At 55.4% G+C, this 20,540-nt stretch overlaps 1 protein-coding gene across 4 annotated transcripts; it reads right to left on the bottom strand.

Annotated features, from left to right (window-relative positions):
* Nucleotides 39–19,594, bottom strand: FAM234A (family with sequence similarity 234 member A). 4 transcript variants are annotated; one of them, XM_018040537.1, is made up of 12 exons: nt 19,521–19,594; nt 7,827–8,124; nt 4,273–4,392; nt 3,886–4,077; nt 3,018–3,148; nt 2,711–2,843; nt 2,439–2,568; nt 1,994–2,134; nt 1,705–1,780; nt 1,445–1,600; nt 1,062–1,164; nt 39–973 (listed from the first exon to the last, which is right to left on the bottom strand). In XM_018040537.1, the coding sequence occupies exons 2-12, from the start codon at nt 8,089–8,091 to the stop codon at nt 762–764; spliced, it is 1,659 nt and encodes a 552-aa protein (XP_017896026.1). In that variant the 5' UTR covers nt 8,092–8,124; nt 19,521–19,594; the 3' UTR covers nt 39–761. The 4 variants fall into 4 exon arrangements, with proteins under 4 accessions (XP_017896026.1, XP_017896028.1, XP_017896025.1 ...); XM_018040539.1 differs by lacking the exon at nt 19,521–19,594 and adding an exon at nt 16,497–16,512; XM_018040536.1 differs by lacking the exon at nt 19,521–19,594 and adding an exon at nt 9,921–9,937.

Raw genomic sequence — 20,540 nt, 5'->3', positions numbered from 1 at the left:
CAGACTTCCCACCGATTCAGCAGAGACACAGGCACATATAGGGCTTTCCTGATGGTGCAAAACCAGTGTTTATTCTGATTTCTTCCCGAGGTGCCCAGGGCCATCAGGCTGCGTGCTCTTGTCCGGTCACGGCGGAGCCCCACAGCACCAGGAAGTCTGGGGCGAACAAGGCACAGAGGTGACACCAACTGGGGTGGGGGGATGTCCCAGCACCAGGAAGGAGGGGCCGCTGGCCACAGTCAGGGCTGCAGGGACCCCTGAGGGACAGGAGCCCTGGTGTGCATCCAGGGGTGCGTGTGGAGCCAGGTATATGCCGGCCAGGTCCTCAGGGCACTCACAGCTCCACACGGCACGTCCTCCTGCCAGGTCCATTCCTCGTGGCCCCGTCACGGGCTGTCCGGGTAACTCACCACAACTGTGTGGGGGTCTGGAGTGGCCTACCGCCCCGAGGAGCCGTGACCCCGGGAGACAGTGCAGAGAAGGCGAGGCTCAGACGGAAGGGGGAGGGGACTTAGGCGGCTGTCTCCAGCCAGGCATGGAGGGGCAAGGGTGAGCTGCTGTCGGCCCGGGCCCTTCCCAGGGAAACCCCGAGGGGCTTGGACAGGGGGCTGGGTGAGGACCTGAGTGTCCCTGGGGTGGCGGGACCCGTGCAGAGTGTGTGGCCAGGTCAGGAGTCAGCACGTAGACTGAGTCAGTGATGGACCAACGTCCTGGGACGTGTGACTGCAGCGGCCTCCTCCCCGTGGGCTCTGCCGGCCTGTCTAGGCCTCGCTTCGGTACCGCAGGCGGGAGAGCCGGTCCCGGACGGCCTGGTCGCTCTCGGGGCTGCCCTCGGCCAGGCGGACCACCCTGCCGCCCAGGACGAGGTCCTGCACCTTTTGTTTGGTCACAGAGACCAGGCCTGGCGGGTTGGGGCTGGCTGGGCCAGTCAGGAGTATGTAGGCAGCGTGGCGGCCCGGCTCCAGCAGAACCACTGCAGGGACACAGCAATCAGGGCGGGGGTCTGGCCAGGGTGGGCTTCCTGCAGCTGGCAGGCCCAGGCCCACGGGGGGCTCACTCACCCTGGAAGGCGACGATGGGGGCGGAGACGCTGTCAAGCTCCAGCAGGACGCCGGGCAGCGTGGGGTGGAGCATGTACAGGCGGTGCCCGGCGGCTCCGGGCTCCTGTGTGAGTGCGGGGTGGAGGGCGAGGCCAACGCTCACGTTCGAGGCCCCGCCCAGAGCTGTGTCCGCCGGGGTCCCGGGAAATGCCAGCGCCAGCTCTGCACCCACCTCCTGTCCCCCTTCCCCGCCTGACCCTCCTCGGGGGTCTTCCGGCTGCTGCCCGGCCACGCCCGTCCTCCCACTCCCCCTTGTCTCTGCCAGCTCCGGGGGATTCTGTCTCCTTGCACGCCCCCAGCCACTGGGTCTGCCCTGTGTTGTCAGCCAGAACCAAAGACTGTACCGTCTGGTTGGAGTCAGTCGGCTCATGGACGCCCCAGAAGAAAAAGGCGGAGCGGTGGTCTGCGGTGGGCAGGCTGGCGGACGGCGGGTCCCCAGGGAGGCCCGGGAGGACCTGGCTCCACAGGACGGCCCCAGAGCCAAGATCCAGGAGCAGCACCTGTCGGAGGCAGAGGACAGGTTGCAGCCCTGGGGGCGGCTCGCGGGGCCCTGGTCCTGCTCCCAGCTGTGAGTAGAGCCGAGGCTGGAGGAAGTGCCGCTGACCTGTCTGTCGGAGCCGGTCCCGTTCTCGACAAGCACGGCTGGGGTGTCGGGTTTGTAGTGGCCAAGAACAGGTTTTCTAGAAGGAGAGCCGAGAGGGGGCTCATGCAGGGCCTTTGTGAGGAGGTGCCCGGGATGGGGCGTGCCAGTGAGGAGGGGCTGCTGTCATCAGTGGGGTTCTCACGACCCCCCCCCAGCAGGGTGGCACCAGGTGACAGGCAGTGGCGTTGTCCCCAGGTCTCCACAGGGGGACAGGCTGGAGGGCCCGGTTCTCTGCAGAAGGACCCCATACCTCAGGACCTGGGTTGTCCCGAAGGTCCACCTGGGCGTCAGGTCCTGCCCGTCCAGCAGCACGCAGGCCTCGGTGCTCACGAGAAGCAGGTCATCGCCCGCCTTCCCTGGCACATTCATCAGGTAGCGGATGGCCCCCGAGCTGCAGGGGTGGGAGGGATGGGAGGGGGCCCCCGCAGGGCTGGGGCGGGATGCTCCCCGTCCTCTCCCCCGACTCCCCAGCGCGCCTGTGGGGCTCCCAGGGCGGAGCCTCACGTTTCTTGCTTCTCCAGTTTCAGGATAACAAGAGAACCTCGCTTGATGCAGAGACCAGCGAGCCCGGGGGCGCCCATCTTCTCCCAGTTTTTATTCCACTTCTAGGCGCCAGGTTTCTGAGTTTGAGCCCAGGGTGACCCTAGACCCCTGGCACACGGCCTGTGCCCCCCACGGCTCCTCGCTCCCCCCACCTGTGCACAACCAGCCTGTGCGACGTGGCGCTGAGCATGTCCTCCCAGAGGGGGTCGCTCTTGAGCGGGCTGTGCCTCCTGCTGACCTTCTCGTACAGGCCCTTAATGGAGCGGCTACAGAGGGCGGTGCCTGGGAACACAGAAGAGCCTCGTCCCCTCTCAGCGGCAAGGCCCTCGCATCCCTGGAGGCACAGCCAGCCCCACACCCGTCTCCACCCAGGTGCCAGCAGGCCCGTGGAGGAGGCCATCCTGGGGCCGCGGGTGCCACGTACCGCAGGGGACGAGGATGTAGTGGGCCCCCGCCCTGGTGACGTGGAGGATGGAGCCGCTGGCGCCGTCCACACCCAGGCTGTCCGGGGGGCTGACCTGCTGCCCGGTGCCACCCGAGTAGATGGAGCCGTTGACCTGCAGCATGAGGGGAGGAGACGGGGCTCAGTGCGCCGGCGGGGCGTCCAGGGCTGATGAGGCTGGGGGCCACGGGGCTGCCTGCAGCTCTGGCGGGGAGCGTGCTCTCTGCCCATCTCAGGGCCCCGGACAAGGCCCCGATGGGGAGGCGGCACAGCTGGGATGGGGCGGTACCTGGTTCTCCTCCTGGATGAGGACCAGCAGGTCCGGGGCCCCGTCGGCATCAAGGTCAGGCACGCGGAGCAGAGGGCTCAGGACAGACACGTTTCCCCCAAAGCTGCTGAGCTGGCTCCACAAGGTCTTCCCTGAAACAGAACACAGTACCCAAGCACTGTGTGTGTGACCACCGCGTGGCCCGCAGGCACGGTCAACGGTGTCCTTCTGGCAGCAGGCCCCTCCTCTGCCCGCATCGTGTTTGCAGGTTGGCCGACGTGGACCTCCCCTTCCCGGGTGGGCAGGGTCTGGCTCACCGCTGCTCTCTGGGGTCACACACGTGCACGCACCGGGCAAGAATGAAGGTGCAGCCTGGTGGGGACCCGGGGACTGCAGGTGCTGACCTGACAGTGTCTGACACAGGTACAACCTGCCCGCATCCGTATTTAGACGTGTTCTTAGAACATTTCCTCTTTATTTTCCTGCCTGTCCTTAAAACCACTGCTTATAAAGCAAGTGCCACCTTGAACCACCCTAGCGTCAAGGCACAGGATTCCTCAAGGCCTTGGAAAGGGACCTGGGCCTGTTGTCTTTAAGGCGTGAACGCGCCTCACGGCTCGAGCTGGACTGGCGCACACCCTGCTCCCCCTAGACCTGGCCTGGTACCTGCACCTGCCCCGCGAGTGGGCAGCAGCTGGCTGCCTCAGCCTCAGGTGCCCGCAGCTGCACTGGAGGGGAGAACAATGGAGTGTGACTCCTCACGGCCCCCAGGCCCGTGCCTTCCCTCCTGTCCAGATTCGCTGCCCCCGGGGAGGGCGAGCTGAGCCCTGAGGAGCGTGCAGCCCTGAGACCCTCGAGCCTGGGAGGCCTGCTGCAGGGAGCAGCCCACCTGTGAGCGTGTCCACAGCGACGAGAGAGCCGGGCCTGCCGAGGACGACACAGGCAGAGGGCGCCGAGCTGCCCCTGGGCTGCAGGATGCCGCACTCCACGAAGGCCCCATCCTGGGCCACAGGCCTCTCCCAGAGGACGCTGCCGCTGGCCCCAGACACAGCGGCCACGAAGGTGCAGGGGCAGGAAAAGCCTGGAGGGAGGGCAGCCGCTGGCTGCAGCGTGACCCTGGGCCTTGGCCCCAAGCCCTTGGGGGTCAGACGGGGAGGGGGCGATGTGGGCATGTCCAGGACTTCCGCCAGCTGCCTCCCCCAAACCCCAAGCAGGCCTGGGGACCCCTCCTCCTCCTGCAGGGAGCGCTCAGCTTTGGGATAAAAACAAAACGTACCTCCATCAGCACAGGAAAGGCTGGAATTGCCGCGGCTGCTGTTGGTATTTTTATAAAGAAAGAGAATATCCTGGATCTTGTCCTTGTTCACGTCTTCTGCGGCCAGAAAGTCATAGGCGACTGGAAAGGAAACACCAGCCACGTTCCCAGGCCGGGCCCGGCGCGTCCCGCTCTGTGCCATGGGGCCGGAGCTGGGTGCGGCCGCACACGGAAGGAAGCAGGGCAGTGCCGCCTGCACGGGCTGGCGACCCCATGCCCTCCAGAGGGGGCGTTAGGTGCCAAGGACACCTGGGCAGCACCTTCTATCAGGGCCGAGGCCCGCCCTAATTGGCCTGGGATCTGGAGTCCACACTCAGGGGCTACCCCTTCCTCCGTTCGAGGACTCAGATTACAAACTACATGCTTCAAAATCAGACATCTGAAGGAATGAAAAGCGGCCCTTACCTCACCCTGGATACAAACATTTTCTCAAGAGGGATCAAAGACCTAAACTGAAGAGCCAGAACCATAAAACTCTCAGAAAAAGAAACATGGGGGCAAACCAACGAAAGAAACAGGCGACAGAAGGGAAGAACAGGCTAACTGGACCGATCGGGGGGCACCGTCAGGAGCGGAAAAGAGCCGCAGAGAGGGACGAAGCGTCTGCAGACTGCGCACCTGATGAGGGGGTCCAGGGTGCACAACAGCAGAAACAACCTGACTCAAAAGCAGGCGAAGGGCTAGAAAAGATGTTTCTCCTAAGATGTACGAATAGTCCATAAACTCACAGAAAGACACTCAACATCACTGGTAATAAGGGAAGCGCATCAAAACCGCGATAAGACGCCACCTCCTAGTCGTTAGCACGGCGACTATTAAAAGAAAGCCAGAGTTTCCGGCCTGCAGCCCTTGTCTTTCGCTCCTGAGGATGTAAAATGCGGCAGCTGCTGTGGAAAACAGCCCAGAAGTTTCTCAGAAAGTTAACACAGAATTAGCCTGGGCTCTGGCACTTCCATTCTTTGGGTGTACAGCCAGCATAACTCAACGCAGGGACCCAAGTAGTCACTTTTACAGGAACGTTCACAGCTGCGTCACTTACAAAAGCCAAAACATGGAAAAAAGCCAGGTGTCCATGGGTCGAAGAATAAACAAAATGTGATCCATCCATAAAACAGATTGTCATTCACCCATAAAAAGAGAGTGGAATTCTGCATCAGGCTGCAGCGTGGATGAGCCTCGAGTGTAGTCAGCCAGTCAAAAGACACCTCAGTCAAAAAGACACCTCAGTCACAAAAGACACCTCAGTCACAAAAGACACCTCAGTCACAAAAGACACCTCCAGTCACGTGAGGGGCTAAGCACAGGCCCCCACCCCCACCCCCAGAGACAAGCAGCACTGAGGGCGGGGGGCTCGGGCGAGAAGGCGGGTGGAGAGCTGCCCTGCACTGGCCACAGAACTTCCGAGACGACAAAAGTTTCGAAAAAGTGATGATGGTCACGCGGTCTTCTGCACGAATGCCACTCAGCTGTTTACTCTAAAATGGCAATGTTTTTTGGTGATACGCGTTTTACCACAAAAGTAAAAACTGAATACTGGACACAAGACTTTCAGAATTAAGTGGTGAAGAGCTTGGCAAATAAACCCTCTCCTCCAAAAATAACGCTCAAATGAGACAGAACTGTGACAAGCTCCCATTTCAGGACTCTGGGAGCAGATCGAAGGCACACATTATTGGAGAAGCACTGATTGAAGACTCATAACCGGGGCTCCGGGCTGCCCACCCTCCGTCAGCCGGGGACCACACGGGGTTAAGATCAGAAAGCAGCAGCTTCCTGCCAGAGGGACTGAAAACGGGGTGGGTAGGCGGGGTGGGGGCGCGGGCAACTTCAGAGTGGATCACAGACCTCAATGGCAGGGCAAGAACTATAACGGGAAAACCCGGAGAAAATCTTCATGGCCTTAACTCAGGCAAAGAGTTCTTAGACACCAAAAGCATAATCCACACTAAAAAAAATGGATACATGTGACTTCATCGAAATTTAAAACTTTTGTGCTTCAGTAGACACCCTAAAGAGAATGAAAAGACAAGCCGCAGATGAGTCACACATATTCGCACGTCATACATGTGATGGAAGACTTGTACCTGGAAGATATTAATATAAAACCCTTAAAAATTTTTGATTGACATATTTGATTAACAATGTTGTGTTAATAATAAGACAATCATACTTTTAAGTGAGCGGAAGATATGAATAGACGCTCACCCCAGAAGGAGTAAGACCAGCCAATAATTCACGTGAACATTGCTAGTCACCAGGGAAACGGGAACCACAGTGAGATACCACTTCACACCCACTAGGAAGGCCACACGGCAAAGACCATGACGAGTGTTGGCCAGTGGGGACATGAAACGGAGGCCTGGAAGGGACCAGAGTCAAACCGGACTTAGTGAGAGGTTCAACACCCCTGTTCCTGCCAGTCTTCCCAAGGAACACAGGACACGTCCACACAAGGATTTGTACACAAATGTTCACAGCAGTGTTGCTCATGAAAGTCAGGAACTGAAACGATGCAAATGGTCACTGGCTGGCCAGTGGATGAACACTCTGTCTACACAGAGGAATACGCGAGCGCACGGATGAACTCATGTGAGAGAAGTGAAGATGCGTCTCACAGGATTTCATTCATGTGAAATGTCCAGGCCTGGGAAGTGCATGCAGACAGGAGCAGGTGGTGGGGACAGGCCACGGCGAGGAGCCGGCCAGGAATGAGGGGGCAGTCTCAAGGCTGGATGCAGAGACAGCTGCCCAGGTGCACAGGCCTTCAACTGACTAAAGGTCACCGAGTCATGCACTCAACACAGGTGGGTATTACGATACATGAACTACCGCTCAGTAAACCTGACAAAAATCAACATAGAAGCAGGTGTTACCGCTCGCTGTCAAAATTAAGCATCAGATTCTGAACAGGACCGACTGTAAGTGGGGCTCATGGAAGACATTTCCCTTATTCCACCAGAAAGTGAAAGTGAAAGTCGCTCAGTCGTGTCCAGCTCTTTGTGACCTCATGGCCTACATAGTAGGTGGAATTCTCCAGGCCAGGATACTGGAGTAGGTAGCCTCTCCTTTCTCCAGGGGATCTTCCCAACCCAGGGATCGAACCCAGGTCTCCCACACTGCAGGCGGATTCTTTACCAGCTGAGCCATGAGGGAAGCCCTATTCCACCAGAGAGGGCTTCCAGTCTGTTCAAAGCAGCACTGCTAGGCTGTGAGCACGCAGGCCCCGATGCGGGATGGCACCCTGCGGGCAGGGACGTGCCCAGGAAGCAGATTCAGCTGCAGGCCCAGATCGTGGGCACTAGTCAGCGGGGAGGGATGGAGCCCGTCAGGAGACCGGCGGCCTGGTTCTCGCCTTTGGGATGGCCTTCTCTGCATCTATTCTGCCAGGTGCTCTCTTGCGAATATCTTTTTAAGTCAGGAAAGTAACCACACGGGCCCCTTTCTTTTCCCGACCCCACCCACCGTCCCGAGGGCACTCCCGTTTCCGAGACGCCAGGGCACCCGGCCGCCCACACCTGCCGCGTTGTAATCGATCCTCCACACCCCCTGCGACGCCGGCCGGTCCGGACACGGGATGATGAAGGAGACCACGAACACCACGAGGAGGCAGGCGAACAGGGAGAGGAAGAAGGCCGCGGTCCGGCAGCGCGAGAGGCGGGTCTGCGGGGCCGGCGTCCCGCGGGGCTCCTTTCCTGCCGGGGCCCCTGCGTTCTCCGGCACCTTCCTGTTCTCACTCTTGAGCGGGTGGATCTCGGCCTCCAAGTCCTTGCCGTCCGTCATCGTGCGCACATCCCTGAGTTCACCTCCCGGCCACTGCGGTGGCAACAGAAGGAGAGGCGGTCAGGAGCTGGCGTGGCCGTGGCCCATCAGCCAGGAGAGGCAATAGCATCACGGCTCCTCTGGAGAAGGGCTCTGGACCGGGAGGCCGTGGTCTCAGAGGCAGCAGGCACCACGGCTCCCGCCTGCTGACCCGGGTAGGCCAGCCAGGCGAGACTACAGCAAAGCACACGTTAAACATTAACCATGAACGGAGGCACCTCTGACTGGCTTCTCGCCTGCCCCGAGAGAGGGCCGGACCCCAGGGAGGGGCTGCGCTTACTCACGGTGTGACCTGGGCGTTGGGCGAGACCTGCTGGGGCCTGCGTCTGCCCCTGAGAAAAGGAACAGTGTTCAGGAGGCTGAGGCTTAGAGTGCTAAAGACACGGAGAGCACAGGTACAGCTTCTGACACATAGTGCAGCCAACTGTTGCTGGAAACGTGGGTGGGGCCCACCTGCCTCCTTCCTGCCTCCTTCCTGCCCCCTCGCCAAGTGCACCAGGCGTGGGCAGGGAGGGAACCCAGGGAGGCTGGCTCGGAAAACACGGTGGAAAACCGTGTCAGAGGTGAACCACTGACAGCTGCAAACCACCACCACCAAGCCCCGAGCTCTTCGTTGTGCGAGAAGGAAACACACTGCTGTTATTTTAGCTTTTGGCCATGCCTCTTGGCAGGCGGGATCTCAGTTCCCCTGCCAGGGATCGAACACGAGCCCCCTGCAGTGAAGACAAACCGCTGGACCACCAGGGAAGTCCCACACTTCTGTCTTGTATAAGGCCAGGTATTTGTTATTTTGATCCTTTTTAAACAGCCAAACCGGAGAAGGTAATGGCACCCCACTCCAGTACTCTTGCCTGGAAAATCCCATGGACGGAGGAGCCTGGTAGGCTGCAGTCCGTGGGGTCACTAAGAGTCGGACACGACTGAGCAACTTCACTTTCACTTTTCACTTACATGCACTGGAGAAGGAAATGGCAACCCACTCCAGTGTTCTTGCCTGGAGAATCCTAGGGATAGGGGAGCCTGGTGGGCTGCGTCTATGGGGTCGCACAGAGTTGGACACGACTGAAGCGACTTAGCAGCAGCAGCAGCAGTAGCAAAGAGCCAAACCAGTGTCCTAACGGACACAGATCACATTGAGAGGACGCAGGGGATCACAGGGCCTGAGTGGGTGAAATCCTCATCTACCCGAGAGGGAGGCCCTGCTGGAGGTCAAAACCAGGACGGTGTGACGGGCTCCCATGGGGTGGGTCAGGGAAGCAGGAAGAGGCCACAGAGAGCCCCGATTCCCTGTATAAACTTTTTACTTTCTCCCTTTAATGCCTTTTCTCTATTTATATAATAAAAACCTGTGTATACACCCACTAGAGCGGCTTTAGTAATAATGTGAAAAAATCGTTAAGCGTGGAGGAGGAGGTGGAGACCCTGGGTAAACAGTCGTGTGCGGCTGAGGGGGCGGGCATCGGGGGCGGGCATCGTGGCAGCTGCCGTGGAGGTGGCCTGGCAGCTCCTCAGACGGTCAGACATGGGGCAGTGGTCTGACCCAGCGGCACCACTCCTGGGCGTCCCCCCAGGAGACCCAGAGCACCTGCACACAGACATTCAGAGCTTCACTGTTAGAACAACGCCAGTGTCTCTCTACAGGCGGTGGGTAAGCAGCACGGGTCTGCCCGCGTGACGGAGTATCACACAGCTGTGAACGCTCACTTGGTGAGTGTTCCTGGAGCATCACACAGCTGTGAACACTCACTTGGTGAGTGTTCCTGGAGCATCACACAGCTGTGAACACTCACTTGGTGAGACTCTGCAGACACAGGGCACATGCTGAGCAGCCTCATTCAGTGTGCCCAGAGCAGGCAGCTCCCTCGACGCAGAAAGTGAGTGAGTGGGTGCCAGGGGCGGGGGAGGCGGCTGCTAACAGGCGTTGCTTTGTCCTGTGATGTAACGATGGCTGCAGACCTCATGCGTGTACTAAATGTCACTGATAGTAAGGTCCATGTTATGTGTACCTTCCCACAACTGAAAAACCAGACGTCTGTGCCTTCTCCTCAATGTTGAGACAGGAGTTTTCATATCGTGAAAAGGTGAGCCTGTCAAGGAAATGAGCTGAACACAGGAAATGGAGCAAAGCTTGTGACCAGGGCCTCCTCTCAGCCCAGCATCTGACTGCAGGGAAGGAGCGGGGCACCAGGAGAGAGGGTCTGGGAAGCCGGCTCACGGACAGGTCGTCAACACCGGGCGCTTCCGACAGGCACCCTCATGCTGGTGGGCTTACCTCTATTGCCAAGCGGTGGGCATTTCAGCCCCGCTTTGGTATCCGCAACAGCAGCACAGCTGTGGGGGTCGGGGGGGGATGCTGTGCCCGCCCCGGCCATGGGGACTTGGGATGCGGCCCCCTCTCAAGCTCTGTGTCCCCGACCCTGCGGGCAGTTCTCGTCAAGTGCATTAAACCCAGAAACAGTGAGCTGACTAAAGCAAAGTATTAAAGGACCCTGAGCACCCTGCTGGCCTGCAGGCGTGGCACAGGAATGGCATGGGGCCTGCAGACAGCGCAGGGATGCTCAGGCCTGGTTGCTGGGAACCTGCCGTACGTGAGCTGAAATCTGCCTCCCGTGACCAGCTCCCGGCCCAGATTCTGTGCTGTGGAGTCACATCTAATCCCTCTCTTACACGTAAGCCTTTCCAGCGTCTAAAGACCATTAATGAAAAACCGTGTTCAGGAGGCTACCGCCTGCCCCTAGAGCTGCGGCCCATGACAGGGCTCTCTGGTGCCCCGTCCAAGGTACCCGTCCGACCTCGCTACACCACCCAAGGTTCCCGATTGCCAAAATACTGCAGCTAATGTTGGTAGAAAGAGAATTTGTTGGATAGAGGTTGTTGTTTGCGTGGTGCAGTGGCTAAGTCACGCAGACAGTACCAGAATGGAGGGGAGCCGGAGAGCCAAACTCAGAGACCGGTGGGTACTGGGGACCCGATGTGGCCGGGGCTCGGCGGGCCCACAGCTGGGGGCAGTCGGCGCTGGCACCAGGCTCTGCCTCGGGCCCTCTCAGTGGGATGCTCCTGGGGCACGCTGGTCACCCCTCCGGTTGCGCATCCACCGTGGACCGCCCATCCCCTGGGCCGCTCCGTTTCCAGCCCCGCACCCTCCCACCAGGGCCCTGGAGGGGTCCGGAGACGGCACGGCAGGCGGCGGCACCGACAGACTGGCCCCGAGGAAGCACAGGCTCTCCATCCTGCTGTGCAGCCACGCAGGCCCCAAGCCTCCAGTCACGCCTGTGAGCGAGGCCAAAGGCCACCGCCCTCACCTCGGGCAGGGCCTGCCCAAACGGCCAGTGATAAACCACTCCGGAAAGTGAAATACTGAGCTCTACCTTGCAGCATCTTCGAGAGCCATTTCGGCTCCTGTGAGCTAACAGTGTGCCGGGGCGGGCCAGGGGGGTCTCTGGCTGGAGGCCGAAGCAGCGCGGGCCCCCGGCCCTGCTGCCTATCCCCCTTAGGAGCCAGAACGGCAGGCACCTCCCTGAGTCAAGAGCCCACTCTAGTTACTCTGAATAACTTTTTTCCTTTTAATCATTAACAGAGTTCCAAGTTAAAGATACTTTGTAACAAACAGGTGAAGGATACTATGCTCCTTCCTGGGGAAGGTTTGTGTTCTTAGGAAAGAAACCTTACCAAGTAACAAGACTTGATTCACCTGGAAACAAACTGTACACAGAGAGAAGCCTGGGGCAAGACCCTAAACCACTCCCTGGACTCCTCCTCCTTCCTGGGTCCCTACAGGCCAGGCGGGGCTCTCGGGTCGGGTGGGGGTCCACACGCCCACGGCGCTGCCGCTGCCCCTGTCCTCAGACGCCCGGACAAGGGAGCGCGTGTGCAGGCTGGCGGCCGGGGGAGGCGGGTCTGCGCCACAGTGCCTCCAACACCACGCAGGACGTCACCACCGGCTGGGGCCAGTCCTGAGAGCTTTCTGTAACATCTTGTGAGCCTATAATTAGTTCCAAGTACACAGTTTAAAAAATAATAAAGAAGGGGGGTCAGAGCTCCCCCTGTGCTGGCGCCGCCCTGGAGCTGCCTGATCTTGAAGCTTCTGCTCCAGAGTCAGAGAACTGTTTGTGCTTTGTTCTGCTTGTTCTTGGCAGAACATCAACCACAGTGGAGTTTCTGCAAAGACCTCTGAGAACAGTCAACCTCCACCCTGCCTGTTTCACACCAATCACTGCCTTTCTGCGGGCCCCCCCATGGCAATCACTTCTCTCCCCACCATGGGGAGAATGTCCCTCTGGTTCTCTGCTGCTCATGTACAGTGAGTCCCCGAAGAAGACAGCACAGGTGTCTGAGGTCACGAAGGGCCTGCCTGGGCAGGAGGGGAGCCCATGAGGGCGTGGCGGGGCTCCAGGGTTCCCCAAGCCGAGGGCACACCTGGACCTGGCCTGGGTGCCCACAGCACCGCTCACAACTGAAGGTGCTGAGAGTGCCTCAGGGTGCCAGCCTGACCCCTGAGCCTGGCAGATGCAGAGTACAGTGCCCAGTCTCCTCGGAGCCACATCAGTCAGTCGGTGAACCCCAGGCTTTTTTCCGGTCTGTTTCAGATCACAGCTGTTCCGGTTCAATTCCACACAAAGGGGGAATAAAAGAAACTTAACAGGTCTTTTGCCTCTAATACCGCAATGAAGCCTCTGCAACCTTAACGCCGGAATGAAGCCCAAACCCAGGTGTGTTGATTAACTGGCCCTTCACCTGCCAACACAGGACAGACCCACAACCCCCCACCGATGGGCTCTCAGCAACGGGCCCGCTGGAAAGACAGGCCAGCCTGGGCATGGAACGCATGTTTTCTACGTCAGCAAAACTCAGCGTGGGAGCCTTGCGTACGCATCCTCATCAGCATCAGGGCAACAGATGCTGAAGGAAAGCACAGCCCGCGCTGGGCACACGGACACCGAGGGAATGAAGCCGCCTTCACCTCAAATGGGCTTCCCAGATAGCTCAGCTGGTAAAGAATCCGCCTGCAATGCAGGAGATCTCGGATCAATTCTTGGGTCGGGAAGATCCATTGGAGAAGAGATAGCCTACCCATTCCAGTATTCTTGGGCTTCCCTGGTGGCTCAGCTGGTAAAGAATCCACCTGCAAGGCAGGAGACCTGGGTTTGATCCCTGGGTTGGAAAGATCCTGGAGAAGGTGAAGGCTACCCTCTCCAGTATTCTGGCCTGGAGAATCCCATGGAGTCCATGGGGGCGTAAAGAGTCAGACACGGCTGAGTGACTTTCACCTCCAATAACAGCTGTTAGGATACAACAGAGAATGAAAAGATAATAAAGGCAAGGCCCTGAGGCTCAGCGATTTGAATCCTGACCTCATTTGCAGCCCTGTCCTTTTCTGTCATTTCTAAGCTGCTCTGGGACTTAACGACAGAAATCAAGCTGATTCACATGATTTTTGGTCACTGGGTTTTTTTTTTCTCCTGATGCTTCTGAGCTTCCCAAATAACTATGAAAGTAAACCAACAGAAAAAAAGAAATGAAGGGAAAAGTGAAAGGTAAGAAAGAAAATCCATCTAGATGATATCTGTTAAGGGAAAAGGTATGAGTCTAAGAATCACCTGCTTGAGATAAACACGCAATCACTGTGTGAGGCTTTTCAAAGCTCCCTGCCCCACCACCGCCCCCAGCACTAAGAAGCCTCACCCAGCTCCCCTGGGTGTGTCTGCTCAAGGCCAAACCTTCGTTCCTGCCCGGCAGGGAAGGACAGAACACCCAGCAAGAGTTAACATTTGGAGGAGCAAGAAGATGCAGTATTTGGAGAAAAGAAATAACTCCTTTTCCTCCAAGAGTTCTTTCTCTGAGAAGAGTTTACTGAGTCAGAGACAATAGAAAAATAAAAAATAAAAAAGCCTCACCCTAACTTTGATGCATAATGAAAGCACAAAGAGTCTATCTAACAAGGCTAACAAAGAGTCTAACAAGGGAGAATTGCCCCGACAAAGACCTGACGATTCTACAGGAATTATGAAAGCAGAGGTTAACTTTTTAAACTAAAATTTGGTAACTTTTTTTTGGAGAGATCATTTTAGAGGAGTTTAATAAGAAACATGTCCCCCACCCCCACCCCCTGCCCAATTTTAAAATGTTCAAATTTACAGCATTCCTTTTTTTTTTTTTTTTGGTTGTGCAGAGAGGCTTGTGGCATCTTAGTTCCCCAACCAGGGATCGAAACCATGTGCCCTGCATTGCAAGACAGATTCTTAGCCACTGGGCCAGCAGGGGAGTCCCCACAGCATTCTTTTAAAGGAATTTTCAGACTACGAATCAAAGAGGTCAGATGTTGAAAATTAAGCACTTCAAATAGAAAGGCTGTTTGCATATTTTTAAAAATTGGCTCAAAGTAAGTAAAATTTTTGTTTAAACTGCATGCCTTAAAATCTTAACTCTGGTTTTAGCTGAGAATTTTGAGAACATGGAACCACAGTCTGCTCTGTGAGGGAAGAAGGAAGGAGGCACCCGCTGGTATTTGCCCAGAAGTCCTGGTGGAGACACAGACTACCTCCCTCCATTCACACAGGAATAGCTGCTTTGATTGCTTGACCTTACTAGGGTGACAGCCTCACAAAGCAGGTATTATTTTAATCAAAGGAAACTGTGAATCAGAAAACATGAAAAATATGTAGGGAACACTCCGGAAAAACTCTGACTATAGGTTAACCTCACTCCTTTAGCTTCACCAGCTAGTGAGAGAAACCAAAAGGATTTTGTCACTGGATTAAACCATGACAAGATTTAATCGAACAGATCAGGTCCAGCGAGACTCGTAAGGTGGGGGTGAGGGAGGAGCAGGCTTCTCTCTGCGGGGAGCTCTCCCCCTAACTCACACTCAGCGGGCTTCTATTTCAAAGGGGCAGGAATCATACAGGACGGAACACAGAGCATCTGATCGCGTGTCCATTGCCTTTGCTCACTTGGCCTTGCTGTGACTGACCAGTAAGGGCGCTGGTTTTCAAGTCTTCTGTGGGGCTGGGTCCCCTGCCAGGAGGCCCTCTCGAGCCTTGAGCCTCGGCTGGACCGCGTCAAACCTCAGGAAGCTCTGCATGAGCCCCATGGACCGGGCGGGCCACCTTCCACCAGAGAACTCGGCCTTTTTCCTTCAAAGCGCCCATGATACTCCTCCTGAAGCCACTGAGGGAGAGCTATTTTAGGGCAGGCACACTCCCGGTGCCAAACACACGGCAGACGCTGGGTAAGTGTCAGTTACGTGGGGAGAAAGCTTCACGCAAGAGCTTGTCTTGGTGCTCAGACCTCCTGACCTGTAATCACGAATCCACCTTACAGCACACGTGCCCCAACGCTCGTCCCCAAAGCCAGCTATGACACACACAAGCGGTCTAGGAATGTCTTTACATCAGGACTGCTCCGACAGCATTCAACCAGAGGCGCGCGTGTGACAGACGCCCTCAGAACCCAACTGGGCAAACTGGGTTTTCGGCTGAGCAAAGCAGAAGTCAGACAATGCCCACTTCAGTGTTCAGTTGTTTACAGCCGAAAAACTATTTCCTCTTGTCACTAAGCAAATAATCTCAAGACAACTGGATAAAGACAAATGTTTCACGGGCAGGTCAGTGCTTAGGGACCAGACCTCAGCACAATCCCTTTCCTTCACAAGACTCAAGGCCACACCTGTCAGAGCAGGTGAGGGTGGCTGGAACACTGCCTAAGAGTGAGCTAAGGACTAGCCACCTGTATTTCAGATGAGTGACTATTACACAGAACAAGGTTTTGCAGATTTATCCATAAAATCACATGGAAGAAGCCTTTTACCTGAGTTCTAAGGCAGATTTAATTTCCTCTGATTCCCCCCAAAACCAGTGTTTCTTCTTGTCCTCACATTAGGGAAGGCAGAGCTTTTAAGAAGATAAAGAATAACTTATTTGATCACCTTTCTTTCATCAATCCTGTAAGTTGGTCTTCACTTGAATTTACTTATTTTTTAAAAGCTTTTGGCACACAAATGTTTAGAGATTTGTGAACGCAGAGAGCACCAGCCCCATCCTTCCACTCACCCAGTTCAGTGATTTCTAACAGAGCCAACCGTTTCCGTCTACAGACCAGCACTCTTCTCCACCATGCCCCACCTCCAGTTTTTAAAAAAGTTGCTCCAGTTTTGAAGACATGCCATTTGATCTCTCAACATCTGCTTCCTGGTTATTCATTTAGGAATCAGTGTTCTCTTCGGACACCATATCCAAATTCCATGAAGGATTTAACACAGTGAAAAGGGACAAAATTCACTAAGTTTGTGGGTTTTACAAAGACTGATTTTGAGTGAGGTATCCAGTACATTTCGAAACAACCAACAAACCCTGTAGATTCTGACTTACCTCTTAAATTAGCTTCTCCTACCAACAGCAACTACCTCAGGTCATACTTTCATAATTTCTCACTTGGATTTCTGTAGCCCTCTCAAATCTTGATTAAAAAAAAAAACAAAAACCCTGTGTTCATGCTGCAAGAGACATCTTTCTAAAACATCTCCTGATTATGTCATTCCCCTGCTTGAAACTCTTGACCAACCCTTCACAATTTGCCTGCAGGTCTTTTCACCACCTGGCTCTTGCCAACCTGTAGTGTCATCTCTCCCCAAACCCTACACCGAGCATCTGTTCCCTCAGTCATGAGGCCTTAAACGCCCATTCAAACCAGACCCCGCCCTCCGCACCTGCCACTGCTCCTTACTCACTGAGCCACTGGTGAGACCTGCCCCGGATGGCAGAAACTTCAGAAGGTATCCCTTCTTTGTGGCCTTTGTTTTCCCAGGATAAAGCATGGTGCATGGCATAAAATAAACACACACATTCACCTGTCAATAAATGTCCAATTCTTCCTATGGTCTGCCTGTAAACTTTTCTTGGAAGAGTAACTCATAAATGCATTTTTTGTTGTTGTTGTTTTTCTTTTTGTGGGCTTTTTCATAAATGCATACACTGTGCAGGAGCAGGTGACTTTTAAAACCTCGTTTGAAATATAGAGCATGTATCAGATGTCAGGATCAGTTTGACTACCTCACATCTACCCCTTCTTTCTGTAAGGGCACCTGGATTTTCTCTGGGTAAATGCACTTTTCCATAAGCTGACTGTAGTTCTGGTAACTCTGAGGAGAGCTCCTTGTCTAGGGTTAGCTATCAGTTAGCCAACAGGGGTTAGGATCCAGCTGGAACTACAAAGAGGCACTCTTCCCATAGGAGTGGTTTTAAAATAAGTTCACAAGCTCTTTGATGTGCCTTCCTTCAAGGTGATGTCTTTGAGGACCTTTCTGGCAGTCCAGTGATTAGGAACTTGCCTTTCAATGCAGGAGATGTGGGTTCGACCCCTGGCAGGGGAACTAAGATCCCACGTGCTGGAGAGCAACTAAGCCCGAATGCCACAACAAAGACCCAGCACAGCCAATAAGTAAGTAAATAAATAAATGCCTACTATGCCCCTTAAAACTTCCCTAAAACACTTTCCTTCCCATTATGACTACCCAGAACCAGCCAAAATTCTGCTTCCTAGATATGTTAGAGACCCACTGGATACATTCTAGGCATATCCAATATACCTTGGACATATCGTTTTTTAAAAAAATAAAAAGGTGAAGTCTTTTGTGCTTAGTGATGCTAGCAGATAGAATGTGGCAGGAGAACCAGCAAAATTGCAAAACAAGTTCATAAAGGTGTGGTGGCTTCACCACCCTCTCCTCTCTGACATCCTGCTCTGAGGCGAGGAGGCCGTGGGCCCTGTGCAAAAGCCCCCCAAGCTAGGATATTAGGACTCCAACCAACAGCCCAGAAGGCACCGAGGTCTTGAGTGAGCACGCTGTCCTGGAGTGAGAACCTCCAGTCCCAATCAAGACTTTAGAGGACTGTGGCCCCAGCCGGTATCTTGGTTGCAACCCCATGAGAGTCCTTGAACCATAATCACCTAAGTCACTCATGAATTCCTGACCCACAGAAACTGATAATAAATGTTTGATGTTTTAATTCATTAAACTTTGTGCTGATTTGTTACAGAGCAGCAGATAACTAATACAAGCAGGCAGGACAGAGTCAGGAACCTGAGAAGAAAGCCAACACGTAAACAGATGAAAGAGTTATGTGAGAAAGTAGTGGGACTAATGAGACCACTAGTGAGGCCATCATCAGATCCTGATGGTCTCATTTAAGCTGCTGGCCCCATCTGTTTCTGGTCCCCTGGACATTCCTAAATGAAAGGCAGTGGAGTCCCTCCAGAGGTTGAACTAGTTTTAATAGATGCTTGACACTCGAAGCCGAAAGCTCAGAGAACTGGTAAAACGCCCAAGCAAATCTCCAACCTGGTTGCTAACAGGGCCATTTTCATTTCACCCTTTCCTGCTCCTAATTTAGCTAACTTATTGTACTTACTATCTGTATCTTCCCATAGAATTGAAGCTCCTTGAGAACAGGAATTCCTCGATAAAGTGCTAAATCCTCAGCATAGACAACCACGCCTCACCGCCTCCTCCCCCCGCCCCACCCTCCACCCCCGCCCCTCGGGGCACTTTTTGAGTTCCCTTGAGCTGCTGTAACTGCAGGCTCACAGTCAAAGTGCAAGAGAGGAGGGGGAGAGGTCTGGGTGAGGCTCAGGACATCAGCAGCCTGAGTGAGTGAGTCGCTCAGCCGTGTCCTACTCTTTGCTCATGGACTGTAGCCTGCCAGGCTCCTCTGTCCATGGAATTCTCCAGGCAATCAGCAGCCTAGGAGGAAGCAAGTCCATCGCACAAGCTCCTCGGCTGAAATTACAGGGTTGCAAGGATTTGCCTGTCAGTTCCCAGGCAGTCAGTTCACGGGGGAGCTGAAGTCTCACACACAGCGTTCTTCCTCCTTTTCAACCTTGCCTTGTTTTTGCTTAGAAGACCGGCTGCAGAGAGCCATCACCCCATAGATAAGTAACCGTCAGCTGAGCTTCGGTTACCGGGCCGGTCCTCTGACAGGCGCTGTCCTAGTAACAGGACGTGGATCTCTGACCGTGGCTAGCGGCAGCTCACGAACATCCTGTCTTAGCATATTTTAAAATTACTCCCCAGGCAACCCATGAAGCAATGGCTGGCTCGCCTCCCGAGCAGCTAACGAGGGATGGGAGTTAATCCTGTCCTGGGGGAAAAGCGCGGCTGAACTGAAGCCCGGCCTGCGGGAGTCGGATCTGCTCGGAGCGCCTCCACCCACCGGGCGGCGCGGACACGCGCGGACCCCAATGCCGGGCGGTGGGCGCGAGCACGATCGGGCCCTGGGGGCTGGGGTCTCCTGGGACCCCGCGGCGGCGCGGACACAAGCTGCGGGCAGGGAAGGGGCGGACCGCGCGAGCCCCGCGGCGCGCACGCGCGAGGAGGACGAGGACGCGCTACTCACCTGCCGCCGCGCCCTCGCGAGGCTGCCGGAGCTGCTGCCGCGCCGCCGCAGGCCGCTCGGGCCCGCCTCTGGCGTCACTTCCGGTCGGGTGGGGCGGGCCAGGCGGAAGCGCTCCGGGTCCGGCCCCGCCTTGCGGCCCGCATGGTTGCCGAGCAACACTGACGGCGGTGCGGGTCCGCCCGGCGAGTTGCACTTGGGGCTTTGGCTGCTCTGCTGCGGTTCCGCGGTCGTCGGCGTGTGAGAGCCTCTTTCGTAGGTTTTCCGTGTGTTGGCCGACGCTTCCTCTTCCGGAAGTGCCTATTCTGGTCGTTGGTCCAGCTTTCTTCTCAGTGGGGTGTGTTTTCGTACTGTTTCTTAGCGCTCTGCTGCTGCTAAGTCACTTCAGTCGTGTCCGACTCTGTGCGACCCCATAGACGGCAGCCCAACAGGCTCCCCCGTCCCCGGGATTCTCCAGGCAAGAACACTGGAGTGGGGTGCCATTTCCTTCTCCAATGCACGAAAGTGAAAAGTGAAAGTGAAGTCGCTAAAGAATGTTAAATTCTTGTCGGTTGCTTGTGTCGTTAAGTATCTCGTTTTGCGCCATGTCTTTTCAGTTTATGGATTTCTGTTTCAATATAAAAAGTGCCAGTCTTTTATGATAAGTACCTTCTTTGTCTTGTTTAAAGAATCCTTTCCTACCCCCAAGTTACTCCCTCACATTTTAAAGTTTTGATTTTAACAGTTAAGTCCTTAATTCAGTTTGAAATAGCTTTAGTATGGGCTAAATAGGTAACTTCATTTTTTGCCCATTTGGATAACCAAGAGTCCAAGTGCCATTTCTTGAATTAGTCTCTCTTTCCCCCAGCAGTATGCAATGGCACTTGCCATATTAAAAAAAAATCTATATATGCATGGGTTTCTGTTGGGTTTTTAATGTTAAGCGTTATTAACTTTGTCCTAATGCTTACACAATGCATTAAATTAGTTTTTTTATTAATTACCCCACAGTAACAGTAACTATGAAACACCCTCCACAGGCCT

The sequence above is a fragment of the Capra hircus genome, chromosome 25 (assembly GCF_001704415.2).
Source record: "Capra hircus breed San Clemente chromosome 25, ASM170441v1, whole genome shotgun sequence".
NCBI lineage: Eukaryota > Metazoa > Chordata > Mammalia > Artiodactyla > Bovidae > Capra > Capra hircus.
Note: the sequence above shows the minus strand (reverse complement) of the source record. Positions and strands in the feature narration are given on the sequence as shown.